This window comes from Sorex fumeus, unplaced genomic scaffold, assembly GCF_029834395.1.
Source record: "Sorex fumeus unplaced genomic scaffold, SorFum_2.1 ptg000028l, whole genome shotgun sequence".
NCBI lineage: Eukaryota > Metazoa > Chordata > Mammalia > Eulipotyphla > Soricidae > Sorex > Sorex fumeus.
Window position 1 is genome coordinate 5,513,021 of NW_026606085.1, and position 15,444 is coordinate 5,528,464.

At 41.2% G+C, this 15,444-nt stretch overlaps 1 protein-coding gene and 1 non-coding gene across 2 annotated transcripts in view; one reads left to right on the forward strand and one right to left on the reverse strand.

The window, feature by feature from the left end:
• The window catches only part of NDEL1 (nudE neurodevelopment protein 1 like 1), a 51,780-nt gene that overhangs the window by 23,861 nt on the left and 12,475 nt on the right, over positions 1 to 15,444 (forward strand). Inside the window, exons 4-7 of the mRNA XM_056115056.1 lie at positions 1,276 to 1,424; positions 5,440 to 5,576; positions 9,893 to 10,066; positions 12,149 to 12,240. Of these exons, the coding sequence (XP_055971031.1) occupies positions 1,276 to 1,424; positions 5,440 to 5,576; positions 9,893 to 10,066; positions 12,149 to 12,240 (552 nt within the window). The remainder of the gene's footprint in view (positions 1 to 1,275; positions 1,425 to 5,439; positions 5,577 to 9,892; positions 10,067 to 12,148; positions 12,241 to 15,444) is intronic.
• Positions 1,846 to 1,950, reverse strand: LOC130024502 (U6 spliceosomal RNA). Its single transcript, XR_008792582.1, has one exon. It is a non-coding gene; the product is annotated as a U6 spliceosomal RNA (small nuclear RNA).

Sequence of the window (15,444 nt, forward strand, 5' to 3'; positions counted from 1 at the left end):
AATGCTCGTGGCTAAGTTTGTGTTGACAAGGATACCGACACCACCGACGCCTCTTTTATCACATGTTCCAAGGAACAGTTCTTCTCCAGTGTCGAAAGCGGCGTGATGTGATTGGTGTCTTCTCGTCTCGGTCAGACCAATTATGTTGTACTTGATCTTTCGTGCTTGTACCATCAGGTCTTCAATGGATGCAGCAGATGCCAGCGTACGAGCATTAAAAGTACAGACAATCATTTTTGTCTTTATTCGTTTTGGCAGCCTATTTTTGCCTTGGGATTTTATCAGCCTCTCCTTCCACATCCTTCTCGACTCTGCCATATTCAGGGTCAGGGGAATGAGATCCATTTATTACTGGATTTGGCATATCAATTTGGTCTGTTTGGCATAGACCATGGATAGCTGGCCAGGCTCTGCCGTGCGGGTGGGATATTTAAAGGTACCCTGAAAACTTAGAGAAAAGTAAATAAATAGTCGCGGCATTCGTGGCCGCGCGCTCCCGAGAGCTTGTTGTGATAATCTCTGGATCCTGGCCATTGTTGGGGTTACACGGCAGTTGGAGGGTGTAACTGTCTAGCTACTGACAGGTCCAGTCCCAAACCGTGCAGGCTTGGAGATCTCAGCCCCAGGTCCCACACACCTGGGTTCCTCTGCCAGTTCTGTTATGCGCGAGGCTCATCCAAGTGTGTGGAGAGTGGTCCCAGTATGGCCTTGGCTGGGGCCTGGAGGTCTTCAGCTGTTGGGCCCTGGCGAGGACAGTCAGGCACAGGGTAGGAGACTCTGCCTTGTGCTCTCCCTGGAGATTAATTTGTTTTGCTGCTGTCTATCACCACCTGGCTTAGTCTGAAGATATTTCTGGGTCCGGGGAGTGGGTAAATATGGGGAACATGGAGATAGGCATGTATGGGTAGGGAATTTAAACTCTGGGTGACAGCGTAGGGAAAACTCTTTGCGCGTTCCCTCTGCTTTATTCAGCCTGATAATCCACCTAGCTGTTCCCCTACCATGTTTGTTTTTTTGAGGCAAGTTTCATTATTTTTCTTCTTTTCAAAGATTATTATTAGCTTGCTCTCTGAGAGGAGAATGGTTGAACATCTAAGTTATATATGAATTAAAATGCTTGGGATGAAACTTACATTGTTGAAAGGAAAAAGGGATGTTAGCATTCAGATTGTGGGTAAATTTTTTGGATCCCCCTCTCTTTAACATGGTTTACATTCTTTTTTAAAGAAAATTATACATTATGACATATACTTTCCTTCCTCTGCCCACTTTCAGGAAAAACTAGAACATCAATATGCACAGAGCTATAAGCAGGTTTCAGTATTAGAAGACGATTTAAGTCAGACTCGGGCCATTAAAGAGCAGTTGCATAAATATGTGAGAGAGCTGGAGCAGGCTAATGATGACCTGGAGCGAGCTAAACGGTAAGTAAATGATGTGCACTTTGCAGAAAAAACCAAGGTTGTCAATTAGCGGTAAAATATGTGTTTAGACATGTTATCACCTAGAATAAGTGAAGTGAATTAATGTTAAAACCCCTCCCCCCTTCACCCCTGAGGTGTATTCTTCCATTTCCCCTTCTTTCATATGCCATTTTTGCTAGTTTTTCTTTAAAATATGTCTTACTCATTTATCTGCCCTTGCTTCTGTTTTCAGCACTACTGTACTTTTGTAGGTCCTCTCATCTCATATCTGAATTCTGCAGTTTGAAAAGGACTATCTGTATTTCTTTTCTGTCTCAAAATTAAAGAGCAGTCCATAGTGGTTTGCTTTTACTTGGCAGTCCATAGTTGCCAAGCTTTCATATTTACTTATATGTAATTAGGTTTTTCTTTTTTTTTTTTTAAATGTTTGGAACACTTCATGAATTTGCGTGTCATCCTTGGGCAGGGCCATACTAATCTTCTCAGTATCGTCCAATTTTAGTATATGTGCTGCTGGAGTGAGCACAATCAAATTTTATTAACCATTCCAATCCTAATTATATAACATTACAGTTACTGTCTGGTATTTTTTTCCCTTAATATTTATTGAGTGATTGTGAATGCCAGATAGGATGTCAGAGTTGAGGATACAAAGATACGCTTCCAGGACTGGAGTGATAGCACAGCAGGTAGAGCATTTGCCTTGCATGCAGCCAACCTGGGTTTGATTCCCAGCATCCCATATGGTCCCCCAGTAACTCCAGGAGTAATTCCTGAGTGCATGAGTCAGGAGTAACTCCTGTGCATCGCTGGGTGTGACCCAAAACCCACAAAAAACCCCAAAAAACCAAAAAAAATAAAACAAAGATAAGCTGCCTCCTGCTCTTGGGTGTACACTGTAGCACTGTCCTCCCGTTATTCATCGATTTGCTCGTGCGGGCCCAGTAGCATCTCCATTGAGAAACCTGTTGTTACTGTGTTTGGCATATTGAATACATCACGAGTAGCTTGCCAGGCTTTGCTGTGCGGGTGAGATACTCTTGGTAGCTTGCTGGGCTCTCCGAGAGGGGCGAGAGGGGCGGAGGATAGCACAGTGGTAGGGTGTTTCTGACCCGGGTGCCCTTGGGTGTAACAGTTAGCAATTTAATACAGTGATAAATACTCTAGTGAAAAGAGTCTGTACACTATTCCTGAGCAAAGAGAAAGAAGTAGCTGAAATGTCCTGGGGCATTAAGGAAGCTTAAAGATAACTGAAGCTGAGTTTTCAAAGACATGTGGAAGTTAAACTGGTAGAGATAAAGATGCAAAGGACAGAAATAGGAAAATATCATGAGTTACTAATTTTCCACTTTGATCAGTGAATGGCTGAATGACATGAGACTGGAAGGAATTAGCGGTAAAAATTTGGGGCCAACAACCTTGTATGCTGGATTTGAAAATAATTGGTGAGGTGAATGCTATTTAAAAAATTATAAAACAAAATAATAATATCAGAATTTGATGTGAGAATATAATACTAATTAAAATTTGGGAAGAGATGTGAATACCGTGTAGGAGAAATGTTGGATGATATTAATAAACCAAGGACTAAAGGCTGAGGAGAGGAAATAGAATTGAGAAGCATTTTTGGAGTTGACCGGACTTGACAAAAACAGGACATAGCACTAAAATTTGAAATTTGAGGCCACAGGGGCTGCACAGTACAGTGGGTAAGGCGTTTGTCTTGCATGCTGCTGGACCCAGGTTCGATCCCTGGCACCTCACATGTTTCCTGATCCCACTAGGACTGATCTCTGAATGCAGAGCCTGGGGTAATCCCTGAGCATAGCCTTGAGTGGCTCCAAAACCAAAACCAAAACCAGGCAAGCAACAAAAAATTGTTTTAAGACTAGGAAATTTTAATTTCTACAGCAGCTAGTATGTAGTGGTAGAAGGGTAGGAGGCACATAGTGGATACGTGTTTGTATTTGTTAAAGACACAAAATTCAGGGAAAATGATTGGCAGAAAGGAAGAAAATGGAGCGGGACCTGTCATTTTGTGTTTAAACTTTTATATCTGTAAAACTGTTGAAAACGAATTGTATTTAAAATCCAGTGGAGAGATAGAAATTGGGTAAGTGTTCTTTCTTGGAGGAAATTTAGAGATTAGGAGTTTAAGATAAAAGAATAGACTGAATGGACCCAAATAGTAGCAGATGCCAAATCCCTCTGAAATGGGTGGGGTCATTCTCTTTCAACTGGACCAGGCTTTTCTAGGTCAGAAAATGGCATAAGATAAACTTTGTTTTCTTTTGATCAGCTATTAGTCACGGTCCTCCTGTTGTTCATCGATTTGCTCGAGCAGGCCCAGTAACATTGTGAAACTTGTTACTGTGTCTGGAATATCGAATACGTCACGGGGAGCTTGCCAGGCTCTGCCGTGCAGGCGAGATACTCTCGGTAGCTTGCTGGGCTCTCCGAGAGGGGCGGAGGAATCAAACTCAGGTCGACCATGTTGGCTGCGTGTAAGGCAAACGCCCTACCCGCTGTGCTATTGCTCCAGCCCTTGATCAACTGTATGTGTATATATATGTATATGCATATATACATATACATATATATGTTTATGTATATGCATATATAAAATAGCACATTATTATTTAAAATTTTTTTTATGAAATCGTCATGAGATAAAGTTACAAAGCCTTCATGATTGAGTTTCAGTCATACAATGATCGAACACCCATCCCTCTAACAGCATGCATTTTCTACCACCAATGTTCCCAGTGTCCCTCTCACCAGCCCTACTCTATCCCACCCCCTGCCACTGTGCCAAGCACCTTCCTACTTACTCTCTCTCGGTTTTTCTTTTTTTTGTGTGTGTGTGCTTTTTGGGTCACACCCGGCGCTGCACAGGGGTTATTCCTGGCTCATGCACTCAGGAATTACTCCTGGTGGTGCTTGGGGGACCATATGGGATGCTGGAAATTGAACCTGGGTCGGCTACCTGCAAGGCAAATGCCCTACCTGCTGTGCTATTGCTCCAGCCCTCTCTCTCTAGTTTTGGGTATTATGGTTTGCAATACAGATATTGGGAGGCCATAATGTTTGTCCTTAGTCTACTTTATGCATACACCTCCCATCCTAGCGATCCCTCCAACCATCATTGACTTAGTGATCCCTTCTCTAACCCAGTTGTTTTCTCCCCCAGCTCTTAAAAGAGGCTTCCAACCATGGAGCAGTCTTCCTGGCCCTTGTCTCTATTGTCCTTGGGTGTTAGTCTCATATTATGAACCTGGCAAACTACCGAGAGTATCTCGCCCACACGGCAAAGCCTGGAAAGCTATTGTGACGTATTCAATATGCCAAACACAGTCACAACAAGTCTCACAATGGAGACATTACTGGGCCCGCTTGAGCAAATCGATGAACAACGGGAGGACAGTGCTATAGTGCAGTGCTATATTCCATAAATAAGTGCAATCATTCTTTGTCTTTCCCTCTCTTTCTGACTCATTGCACTTAATAAGATACTCTCCTTGTCTATCCACTTATAAGCAGATTTCATGACTTCATCTTTTCTAACAGCTGCATAGTATTCCATTGTGTAGATGTACCAGAGTTTCTTTAATCAGTCATCTGTTCTCAGGTACTTGGGTTGTTTCCAGATTCTGGCTATTGTGAACAGTGCTGCAATAAACATACAAGTGCAGATGTCATTTCTACTGTGTTTTTTTGCATCCTGGGATATATTCCTAGAAGTGGTATTGCTGGGTCATATGGGAGCTCAGTTTCTAGTTTTTAGAGGAATGTCCATATTGTTTTCCAAAAAGGCTGAACCAGTCAGCATTCTCACCAACAAATGAAAGAGAATCCCTTTCTCCCCGCATCCACTCCAGCACTGATTGTTCTTGTTTTTTGTTGATGTGTGCCAGTTTCTGTGGTGTAAGATGATATCTCTTTGTTGTTTTTATTTGCATGCTCATTATTTTTTAATTCATCAATTCTTTTTTATTTATTTATTTATTTTTTTTAGGGCAACGATAGTTTCATTGGAAGACTTTGAACAAAGGCTAAATCAGGCCATTGAACGAAATGCGTTTTTAGAAAGTGAACTTGATGAAAAGGAGTCTTTGTTGGTTTCTGTACAGAGGTTAAAGGATGAAGCAAGAGGTAAAATTTTATAATTTACAGTGTTTTTTTATTCATTAACAAAATATCCTTAAGCCAGAGTTCTAAACTAGCTTTAGGATCTCAAGTTTTTCTTTCTTATTTATTAACGTTAAGGAAATATTAAATTGTTTTGGGAGTCACCTGGTGGTGCTTGGGTGATACTGGGCCTCACCCAGCAGAGGGGGTGGGGTGGGGTGCCTGACATGTGGGCCGAGGACTCACACCACATTCTTTGTCCTAGGTCAAGATTTTTATTTTTGACCACACTTGATAGTGCTCTCAGGCTGACTACTGGCTCTGTGCCCAGGGATTACTCCTGGTTGTGATGGGGTGTTGTGCTGGGGATTAAACCTGAAGTCAGCTGCATGCAAGACAAGTGCTTTAACTCATATACTATCTCTCAAGCCCCTACAGTCTAAATGTCCATCAGCTATTAGTCCTTTGTCTGATGTATTTACATAGACCCCTTCTCATTCATTAAGGTGTCTTTTTTTTTTAAGCCTGAGTATCTTTTGCCAGACGTAGAAACTTTTATTTATTTATTTTTTGAGCCAAACCCAGTGATGCCCAGGGCTTACCTGGCTCTGGGCTCAGAGATCACTCCTGGAGGATTTGGGGACCATATTGGTTGCTGGGGATTGAACCTGGGTTGGCATGTGAAGAAAAGTGCTTTGCCTACCTTACTATCTGTGCAGCCCAGTAATCATGTAAAAACTTTTAAATTTAATGTTGTCTTCTTTATCTTTGCCAGTATGATCAAATATTAAAAACACTGTGAAGTCTAGATTCTGGAGTGTTCTGCCTGTATTTTCTTCTTTATATTTTATGGATTCAAAGTCAACTTTTTTTTTTTTTTTGCTTTTTGCTTTTTGGGTCACACCTGGCAATGCACAGGGGTTACTCCTGGCTCTTCACTTAGTAATTACTCCTGGCGGTGCTCAGGGGACCATATGGGATGCTGGGAATTGAACCTGGGTCAGCTGCGTGCAAGGCAAACGCCCTGCCTGCTGTGCTATTACTCCTACCCCTCAAAAGTCAACTTTGAATTAATTATATGGTGCGAAATATGGATCAAATTGTTTTTAATTTTTGCTTTTGAATTGCACTTAACTGAACCTAGTGCTTACTTCTGAGTCTGTGCTCCTGGCAGAACTCGGGTGACCATATGTAGTTCCAGGGATTGAATCAGAGTTAGCCATGTGCAAGACAAGCACCTAAATCCCTGTACTACCCGGCCCTCAAATCCCTCCCTCCCTCTCTTCCTCCCTCCTTTCCATCTGCCCTCTTTCATTAAACCCTCCCTTCCTTCATCCTTCCATCCACCCTCCCTCCTCCCTGGCCTCCTTGCTCCCTCCTCCCCTCTTTCCTCTCTTCCTCTTTCTCTTCCTCATGCATTATCTAGTTTTCTCAGCATCTTTTGTTAGTGATGCTTTCCTTGCTCACTTCATGTTCCAAGCAGGTTTATCTCTGGACTCTCAGTTCTAACCCCTTGGTCAGACAGTCTTACTTATTCCAGTACCATGATGTTTTGATTATACATTTATAGTATAAATGTGTAGTAGCTTTATAGTATACTTTAAAGTCAGAAAATGCTGTAGCCTCCCATATTATTATCATTTTTCTTTATTTTAAAATTTTAAAATTTTTATTAGTGAGACACCATGAGGTACAGGTGTAGACTTACAAATTTTTGTGCTTGGGTTTCAATTATACAATGATCAAATACCCACCCCTCCGCCAGTGCCCATTTCTCACCACCACGGATCCCAGTATCCCTCTCCCTCCCACCCCCCCCCCCCCCACCCTGCCTCTGTGGCAGGGCATTCCCCTTTGTTCTCTCTCTCCTTTTGGGTGTTGTGGTTTGCAAAAGAGGCATCCCATATTATTTTTTCCGAATTGTTTTGGTTATTTGTGGAGCTTTATGATAAATATGTTAAAAGAAATTTGATTAGTATTCATGGGCTGGAGCGATAGCACAGCGGTAGGGCGTTCGCCTTACAAGCAGCCAACATGGCCAACCCGAGTTCGATTCCTCCGCCCCTCTCGGAGAGCCCGGCAAGCTACCGAGTGTATTCGATATGCCAAACACAGTAACAACAAAGTCTCCAATGGGGACTTACTGGGCCCGCTCGAGCAAATCGACGATCAACGGGAGGGCCTTTACCTTTACCTTTACCTTCATGCTAAGTTCTTGAAGATTGTAGTTGTAATTTGTTGGGGATTGTGTTGAATCTGTATACTACTTTGGGTAGAATAGTCATTTTGACATTGTTGATTCTTCCATTGTATGAAATTGGAATATTTTTCAACTTCCTGGTGTCCTTTTATATTTTATTTCTTTCATAGGTAATTCACAGTTTTTAAGGTCTTTTGCATCTTTTTAGCTGATACATAGATACTTGATGTGACTAGTAGTAGAGAAAGTGGACATCCTTGCCTTTTTCAATTGGAGAGGGAAGGCTTTCAGTTTTTTGCTGCCAAGTATGGTGTTGGCTATGGGTTTAATATAAATTTCTGTTACTATCTTAGCATTTAAAAAAATGGAAACTGTGGTTTATACTATTAATAATGGTTTCTTGTGCACATAATTTTAGCACCACACCCATCACCAGTGTACCCATCTCCCTCCTCCAAGGATTCTGATAACTTTCCTTTGCAATAATGTTACTATATTGAGGAAGGCTTTTCTAACTTCATTTTAATTTTTTTGTGTTTGAGTCACACCCAGTGGTGCTCAGGGTTTAATCCTGATTGCACTCAGGAATCACTCAGCAGTGCTCTGGGAACATAGGGGAAGACGGGGATCAAATCCGGGTCAGCTGCATGCAAGGCAAAAGCTCTACCTGCTGTGCCATTGCTCTGACCCCGTTATTTTTTTTAACATCATGAGTGGATGTTAAAATGTACTATGCCAGAGCAATAGTACAGTAGTTAGGATGTTTGCCTTTACACATGGCTGACCTGGGTTGGACCCCGGCACCCCATATATTCCCCTAAGCCTGCCAGGAGTGATTCCTGAGTGCAAAGCTAGGAGTAAACCTTGAGCACAGGCAGGAGTGGCCCAAAAAAAACAAAACAAATCAAAACAAAGTATGGATGGATATTGAATTTTGTCAGAAGTTTTCTCTTTATCAATTGATATGATCTTATGATTTTTTCTTGCCTTTTGTGGAGAGTATATTACATTATTTGATTTGCAATTATTGCAAAAATTGTTGACCCAGCCAATTTTGGGAGGAACAGGAAGGAGAGATAATATGTAGGGAGGGTGCTTGCCTTGATTTGATTCTGGCTCCAATATGGTCCCCTGAGCTTCCACCACCAGGAGATCCTTAACATAGAGCCAAGAGTAAGCCATGAGCCCTGCTGGGTTGGGTCAAAACAAATTCTGTCTTGAATTGTGCTTTGGTTTTTGCATATGGGTATAGACAACTATACAATTTAGTTATAGCATTTTATTTTATTTACTTTTTTTTTCTTTTTGGGTCATACCCAGTGACACACAGGGGTTACTCCTGGTTCTGCACTCAGGAATTACCCCTGGCGGTGCTCAGGGGACCATATGGGATGCTGGGGATCAAACCCGGTTCAGCCGCGTGCAAGGCAAATGCCCTACCCGCTGTGTTATTGCTCCAGCCCTTCCCCCCCCCTTTTTTTTTTTTGCTTTTTGGGTCATACCTGGCAATGCTCAGGGGTTATTCCTGGCTCTGCACTTAGGAATCACTCCTGGTAATGCTTGGGGAATGAACCCAGGTCAGCCGTGTGCAGGGCAAATGCCCTACCTGCTGTGCTATCCCTCCGGCCCGTTTATAATATTTTAAAGATAAAATATAGCATTTTTATTGGTATTGATTTTTGTTTAGAATACCAGGGCTCTAACTCGGAGACTCATATACAATGCATGGGCTATATTCTTGATCCTTAATTATAGCATTTTTAATTTCTAAAGTGTAAGATTTTTGTTTTATTCCCCTTGAAATAAGAGTCTTTACATTGGAAATTCTGTCACTGTCCTCCCGCTGTTCATCGATTTGCTCGAGCGGGCCCAGTAACGTCTCCATTGGAGACTTTGTTGTTACTGTGTCTGGCATATCGAATACTCTCGGTAGCTTGCTGGGCTCTCCGAGAGGGGCGGAGGAATCGAACTCGGGTCGGCCATGTTGGCTGCGTGCAAGGCAAACGCCCTACCGCTGTGCTAAATTCATTTTTGAGAAAATAATAATTTAAGAAGACATTCTTTAAGACATTTCTAATGTGATTTTGCTTGATAAATTTGCTTTTCTAGTGAGTATTGCTTCTGTTTCAACATTTTACAGATTTAAGACAAGAGCTAGCAGTTCGGGAAAGACAGCAGGAAGTAACCAGAAAGTCAGCTCCTAGTTCTCCAACACTAGACTGTGAAAAGATGGATTCTGCGGTTCAGGCATCACTGTCTTTGCCAGCTACTCCTGTAGGCAAAGGAACTGAAAACGGTTTTCCTTCACCAAAAGGTTTGCAGTGTTTTTTCTTTTTACAGCCTATGATAGATTCTTGTTACGTTTTGTGTGGCTTGGTTTTGGGCCATGCTGCCAGTACTCTGGGGTTACTCCTGGTTCTGAACTCAGGAATCACTCCTGCCAGTCTGTGAGGACCATATGGGATGCTGGGGGATCAAATCTGGATCAGCTGTGTGCAAAGCAAATGTCTTACCCACTGTACCATTGCCCCGGCCTCTATGATAGGTTATTAACTTCAGCTGGTTTGTTGACATCAAGTTCCAGCAACAATTTCAGCAGCATCAAAGTAAAATCCAAAGTAAAATCAAATCCAAATTTTCTTGGGCCACTCATACAGAGGAAGGAATGATGGATAGAAACTTTAATAAATGGAGAGTTTTAAAAGTTATTATTATTATTTTTTAAAAATAGTGATATAGGTGGGTCCTGGGGGGCCAGGTCGTATGGACCATAGATAGTAAAGTGTAATAAAGACTCTTTGGTTGGGTGGGAGACTGAGTTTCAGGCCTTTTGTCTGTCAGACTATGTGCTCTGCCGCTTTGAACTGTCTTGCTAGCTGACAACAGTTCTGATGATTATCTAGTAATTCCTGGTGACTCTGGGCAACCTGGGTTGAATAGGTTGATGCTGGAGCTTCAGAATGAGGTATTGGTTAGACATAGGACCACCCTGGTGAGGTTCCAGTGCCACTCGGATCATGTATGGTAGGTAGTATTCAGAGGCTTCTAGGTCTGCATTTTGGCAGTGTCTGGGCAAATATGACAGGGATCAAACCAGGGTTCCCTTCATGCAAAGCATGCATCCTAACTTCTGTACTGTCTTCCTGGCCCCAAGTCACAGGTTTTGAAAGAAAGCTTATTTTTCTTTACTTCTTAAAAATTTATTTTGATTATGGCATTAAATGTTTATATAGAAACATTAAAATTTTTTTTTTAGATTTTATTTATTGATTGATTTTTGGGGTTTGGATTAATTTATTTATTGATTTTGGACTTCTGGTATTTTACTTAGTAAGCCTGGAAGTATTTCTGCTGAGAGTCAGATAATTATGAGATTGGTTTCTGTGCTCTGGAGCCATGGCCGTGCCAGAGAGCCGCTCGTGGGGGGCAACTCGTGACCTCAGTAGGGCATGAAGGACGAGCCGGGAACGCCCCCCTTCCCATGAGGTTTCAGTCGCCCCATCACGACCAGCTCATACCTGGCTTTCCATAAAGCTCCGGAGCAGCTGCCATCTTTCTTTCAGAGGGATAAAGGTGGAAGGGAGCAACACCCTTTCCCCTCTGGGCAGGCATGGTGGTGTGGATTAACACATAGTCTATTCACTTTTCTGCTGCAAGCTGCCGGGCTCTGCATTAAGTCCTTGTGCTTCTGGAGGCATCGCAGTCATTTTAATTTTTAAAGTAATTTTGTCTTTTTTGACCACACCTGGCAGTGCTTAGGACTTACTCCTGGCTCTGTGATCAGGGATCACTTCTGATGGTGCTCAGGATATTTGGTGCCAGGGATCAAACCAGTTAGCTACACGTAAGGGGTACCACAGATAGTACCCCCTAGCTGACAGTTTATTTATTTGGGCTATATCCAGTGGTGTTCAGGGCTTACCTCTGGCTCTGTGTTCAAGGACCACTTTTGGTAGGGCTCAGTAAACCATATGGGCTTCTAGACATTGAACCTGAGTTGGCTGCATGTAGTGCAAGCTCTCTCTCAGCTCTACTCTCACTCTGGCCCCATAGCTGTCATTTTTAAAGGTTACAGAATAACTGATGAGTTACACATTGAGAATATTGCTTTTGCCATCATCAGTGAGTGTTTCCAAATTGAGATAAACAGAAAAGCCTTTCAAATTAAGATAGGCAGAATAGTCACATGAGACTAATACTTAAATTAAATTTTTTATTAACTTTAATGTATTGAGATTTATAATTCAGTTTTTCAGTTGCATTAGCCACAGTTGAGTAATCAACCTTTTGTTTACTCTTATTTTCGTCTTAGGAGGTGAAATTGATATAGTTAAAATTACTGATAAATATATTGTATTGCTGCAAATTTAGTTACTTGTGTTTTATTTTCTTCTAGCTATACCAAATGGTTTTGGTACCAGTCCGCTGACTCCTTCTGCCAGGATATCAGCACTGAATATCGTGGGAGATCTCTTACGGAAAGTAGGGGTAAGCATTCAGTTATTTATTTATGTGTATTTCAAATAGCAAGGCATTTCATTTTTCCTTTAGTTGAAGTGAGAGAAGAAAAAAATGATCCTTTCTTGTAGTCAAGGCTATAATTAAACTGAAAAGCAAAAAGTATCCTTTAAAGTAGCTGAGATTAATTCAGATTCCCCCACTTCCTCCCCAACTTGGACTTGCTGGTGCTTCTGGAGGAGCTGTTCTCTGAGTTGCCTGAGTTCTCACTGGACATTCTTGTGTTCCCCATGACTGTTTCTGCTTTGTGGAGCTTCCATTTTGTTCTTTTCTAAATACTTCCTCTAAAGCCTGTGTCTTCCCACCTTTGCTCCTGTTTGTTTTTACATGAGCTTTACTTTGTAAAACCTGAACATGCTGTACATCATTTCTCTAAGTCATGTTCATCTTGAGCGATAGCACAGCAGTAGGGCGTTTGCCTTGTGTGCAGCCAGCCTGGCTGAGCCGGGTTCAGTTCCTCCACCCCTCTCCGAGAGTATCGCCCACACGGCAAAGCCTGGCAAACTACCCGTGACGTATTTGACATGCCAGACACGGTAACAAGAAGTCTCAAAATGGAGACGTTACTGGGCCCGCTTGAGCAAAATCGATGAACAGTGGGAGGACACGTTCATCTTACTTACATGTTCCTTGGCCACCCCAACTGCACTGTTATCTCCAGACTGTATCCTTCGACTTTTGAAATACTAACCTTGTTTTTTCTGCTTGTTCTGTTCGTTTGCTCGCTCTTTCTTTCTTTCTTTCTTTCTTTCTTTCTTTCTTTCTTTCTTTCTTTCTTTCTTTCTTTCTCTTTCTCCTTCCTTCCTTCCTTCCTCCTTCCTTCCTTCCCTCCCTCCATCCCTCTCAGTTCCTTCCTCCTTCCTTCCTTCCTTCCTTCCTTCCTTCCTTCCTTCCTTCCTTCCTTCCTTCCTTCCTTCCTTCCTTTCCCTCCCTCCTCTTCCTTCTCTTTCTCTTTTATTTATTTATTTTAAAAAATTTTATTTTATTTTATTTTATTTTTTTTTAATTTATTTTTGGACCAGACCTGGTTGTGCTCAGGGCTTACCCTGGCTGTTTATCAGGAGTCACTCTTGGTTTGGCTCTGAGGACCATATCTGAACCATGGTCAGATTTCTGCAAAGGATGTGTGCAAAGCAAGTACCCTACCTGCTTTACTATCACTCCCTGCTTAGTTTTTCTACTACGTATAATACCTATTTTTAGTATTATCAAAAGCAGGGTTTTTTTAAAAATTGAATCACAGTGAAATACACAGTTGGGAAATTGTTCATGATTGGGTTTCGAGTCATACAATGGTGTAATGGCCATTCCGTCACCATTTCCCACTACCAGTATCTCCAGTTTTTCTTTCTGCCACCCCTCCCCTCGTCCCAGCCTGCCTCTCTGGCAGATATTTTTTTTCTCTCTCTCTTTCTTTCTCTCTGGATTCAGATTTGGTATTGAGGTTTTTAATCCATTTTAATCTGACTTTTGTGCATGGTGAGTTCAATTTTTTTGCATATAGCTGCCCAGTTTTCCTAGCACCAATTGTTGAAGAAGGTTTCCTTGCTTCACCTAATGTTTCTTGCTCCCTTATCAAAGATTAAATGCGCATATATTTGAGGATCTGTGTCAGAATATTCAACTTTATTACATTGATATGAGAGTCTGTCTTTATTTCAGTACTATGCTGTTTTAATTACTACCACTTTGCAGTACAGTTTTAGTGCTGTGCTGTTTTAATTATCACTTTGTAGTACAGTTTGAAGTTGGCAAAGGTGATGCCTTCCATCTCCTTTCCCCCCAAGAATTACTTTAGCTAATCTTGGGGTTTATTGTTCCATATCAATTTCAGGAGTATTTTATCTATTTCTTTGAAAAATGTCATGGGTAGGTACCCTTAGAGGAATTGCATTGACTCTGTATAATTCAAAATGGGGGGTATTGTCATTTTGGTGGTGTTAAACCTTCCAGTCCATGAGCAGGGAATGTGTTTCATTTCCTCATGTCCTCTTTTATTTCTTTAAGTGGTATTTTATAGTTTTCTTCGTGTATGTCTTTTACCTCTTTTGTTAATCTAATTTTTATGTACTTAATTTTCTGAGGCACAATTGTGAACGGGATTTTTTTTAATATCTCTTCTTTTTCATTATTTTAATATAGGAAAGCTATAGACTTTTGCATATTGATTTTGTAACTTACCACTTTATTATACTAATCTATTGTTCTTAGGAGCTTTTTTTGTAGTCTTTAGGATTTTCTCAATATAGTAATATGTTATTTGCAAATAGTGAAAACTCGGCTTCTGCTTTTTCTATCTGGATGCCCTTGATATTTTTTTCTTGCCTAACTGCTATGACAAGCACTTACAGAACTATATTGAATAGGAGTGGTTAGTTGGGATCTAGGAATTTATCCATTTCCTCTAGGTTCTCTTTTTTTGTGGCATAAAGATTCTCAAAGTAATCTCTGGTGATCTCTTGAATTTTTGTGAGATGTTGCGACATCCCCCCTTTTATTTCTGCTTAAATTTACTTGGGTTCTTTCTCTCTTTGTGAGTCTTGCTAGGTGGTTTATCTATCTTATCTATCTTGTTTACTTTTTCAAAGAACCAGCTCTTGGTTTCATTGATTTTTTTTTTTTATGGTTTTTGGATTCCAGCTCGTTTATTTCTGCTGCTCTTAAGTTTTATTATTTCCTTCTCCCTGCCTGGTTTGGGCTCCGTTCGTTGGTCATTTTCAAAGATCATAAGCTGTGAAGTTATTTATGTAGGCCTTTTCTTCCTTTCTGATGTATGCATGTAGAGCTCTAAACTTTTCTCTTAACACTGCTTTGCTGTGTCTCACAAGTTTTGGTGAATCGTGTACTCATTCTTGTTTGTTTCAAGGAATCTTTTGATTTCCTCTTTGATTTCCTCCCCGACCCACTGGTTGTTGAGTAGTGAGCTGTTTAATTTCCAGGTGTTTGATTTGATTTTCCATTTCTGTGTGTGATTAACTTCTATTTTCAGTGCATCATAGTCTGAGAAGATAGTTGATACAATTTCTATTCTCTTGCTTTTACGGAGGTACATTTTGTGGCCCTTTGTGTGGGCTATCTTGGAGAATGTTCCGTGTACACTGGAGAACAATGTGTATTCAGTTTTTTTGGGACAAAAAAACCCTGTGTATATCTACTAGCCCCTTGTCTTCCATG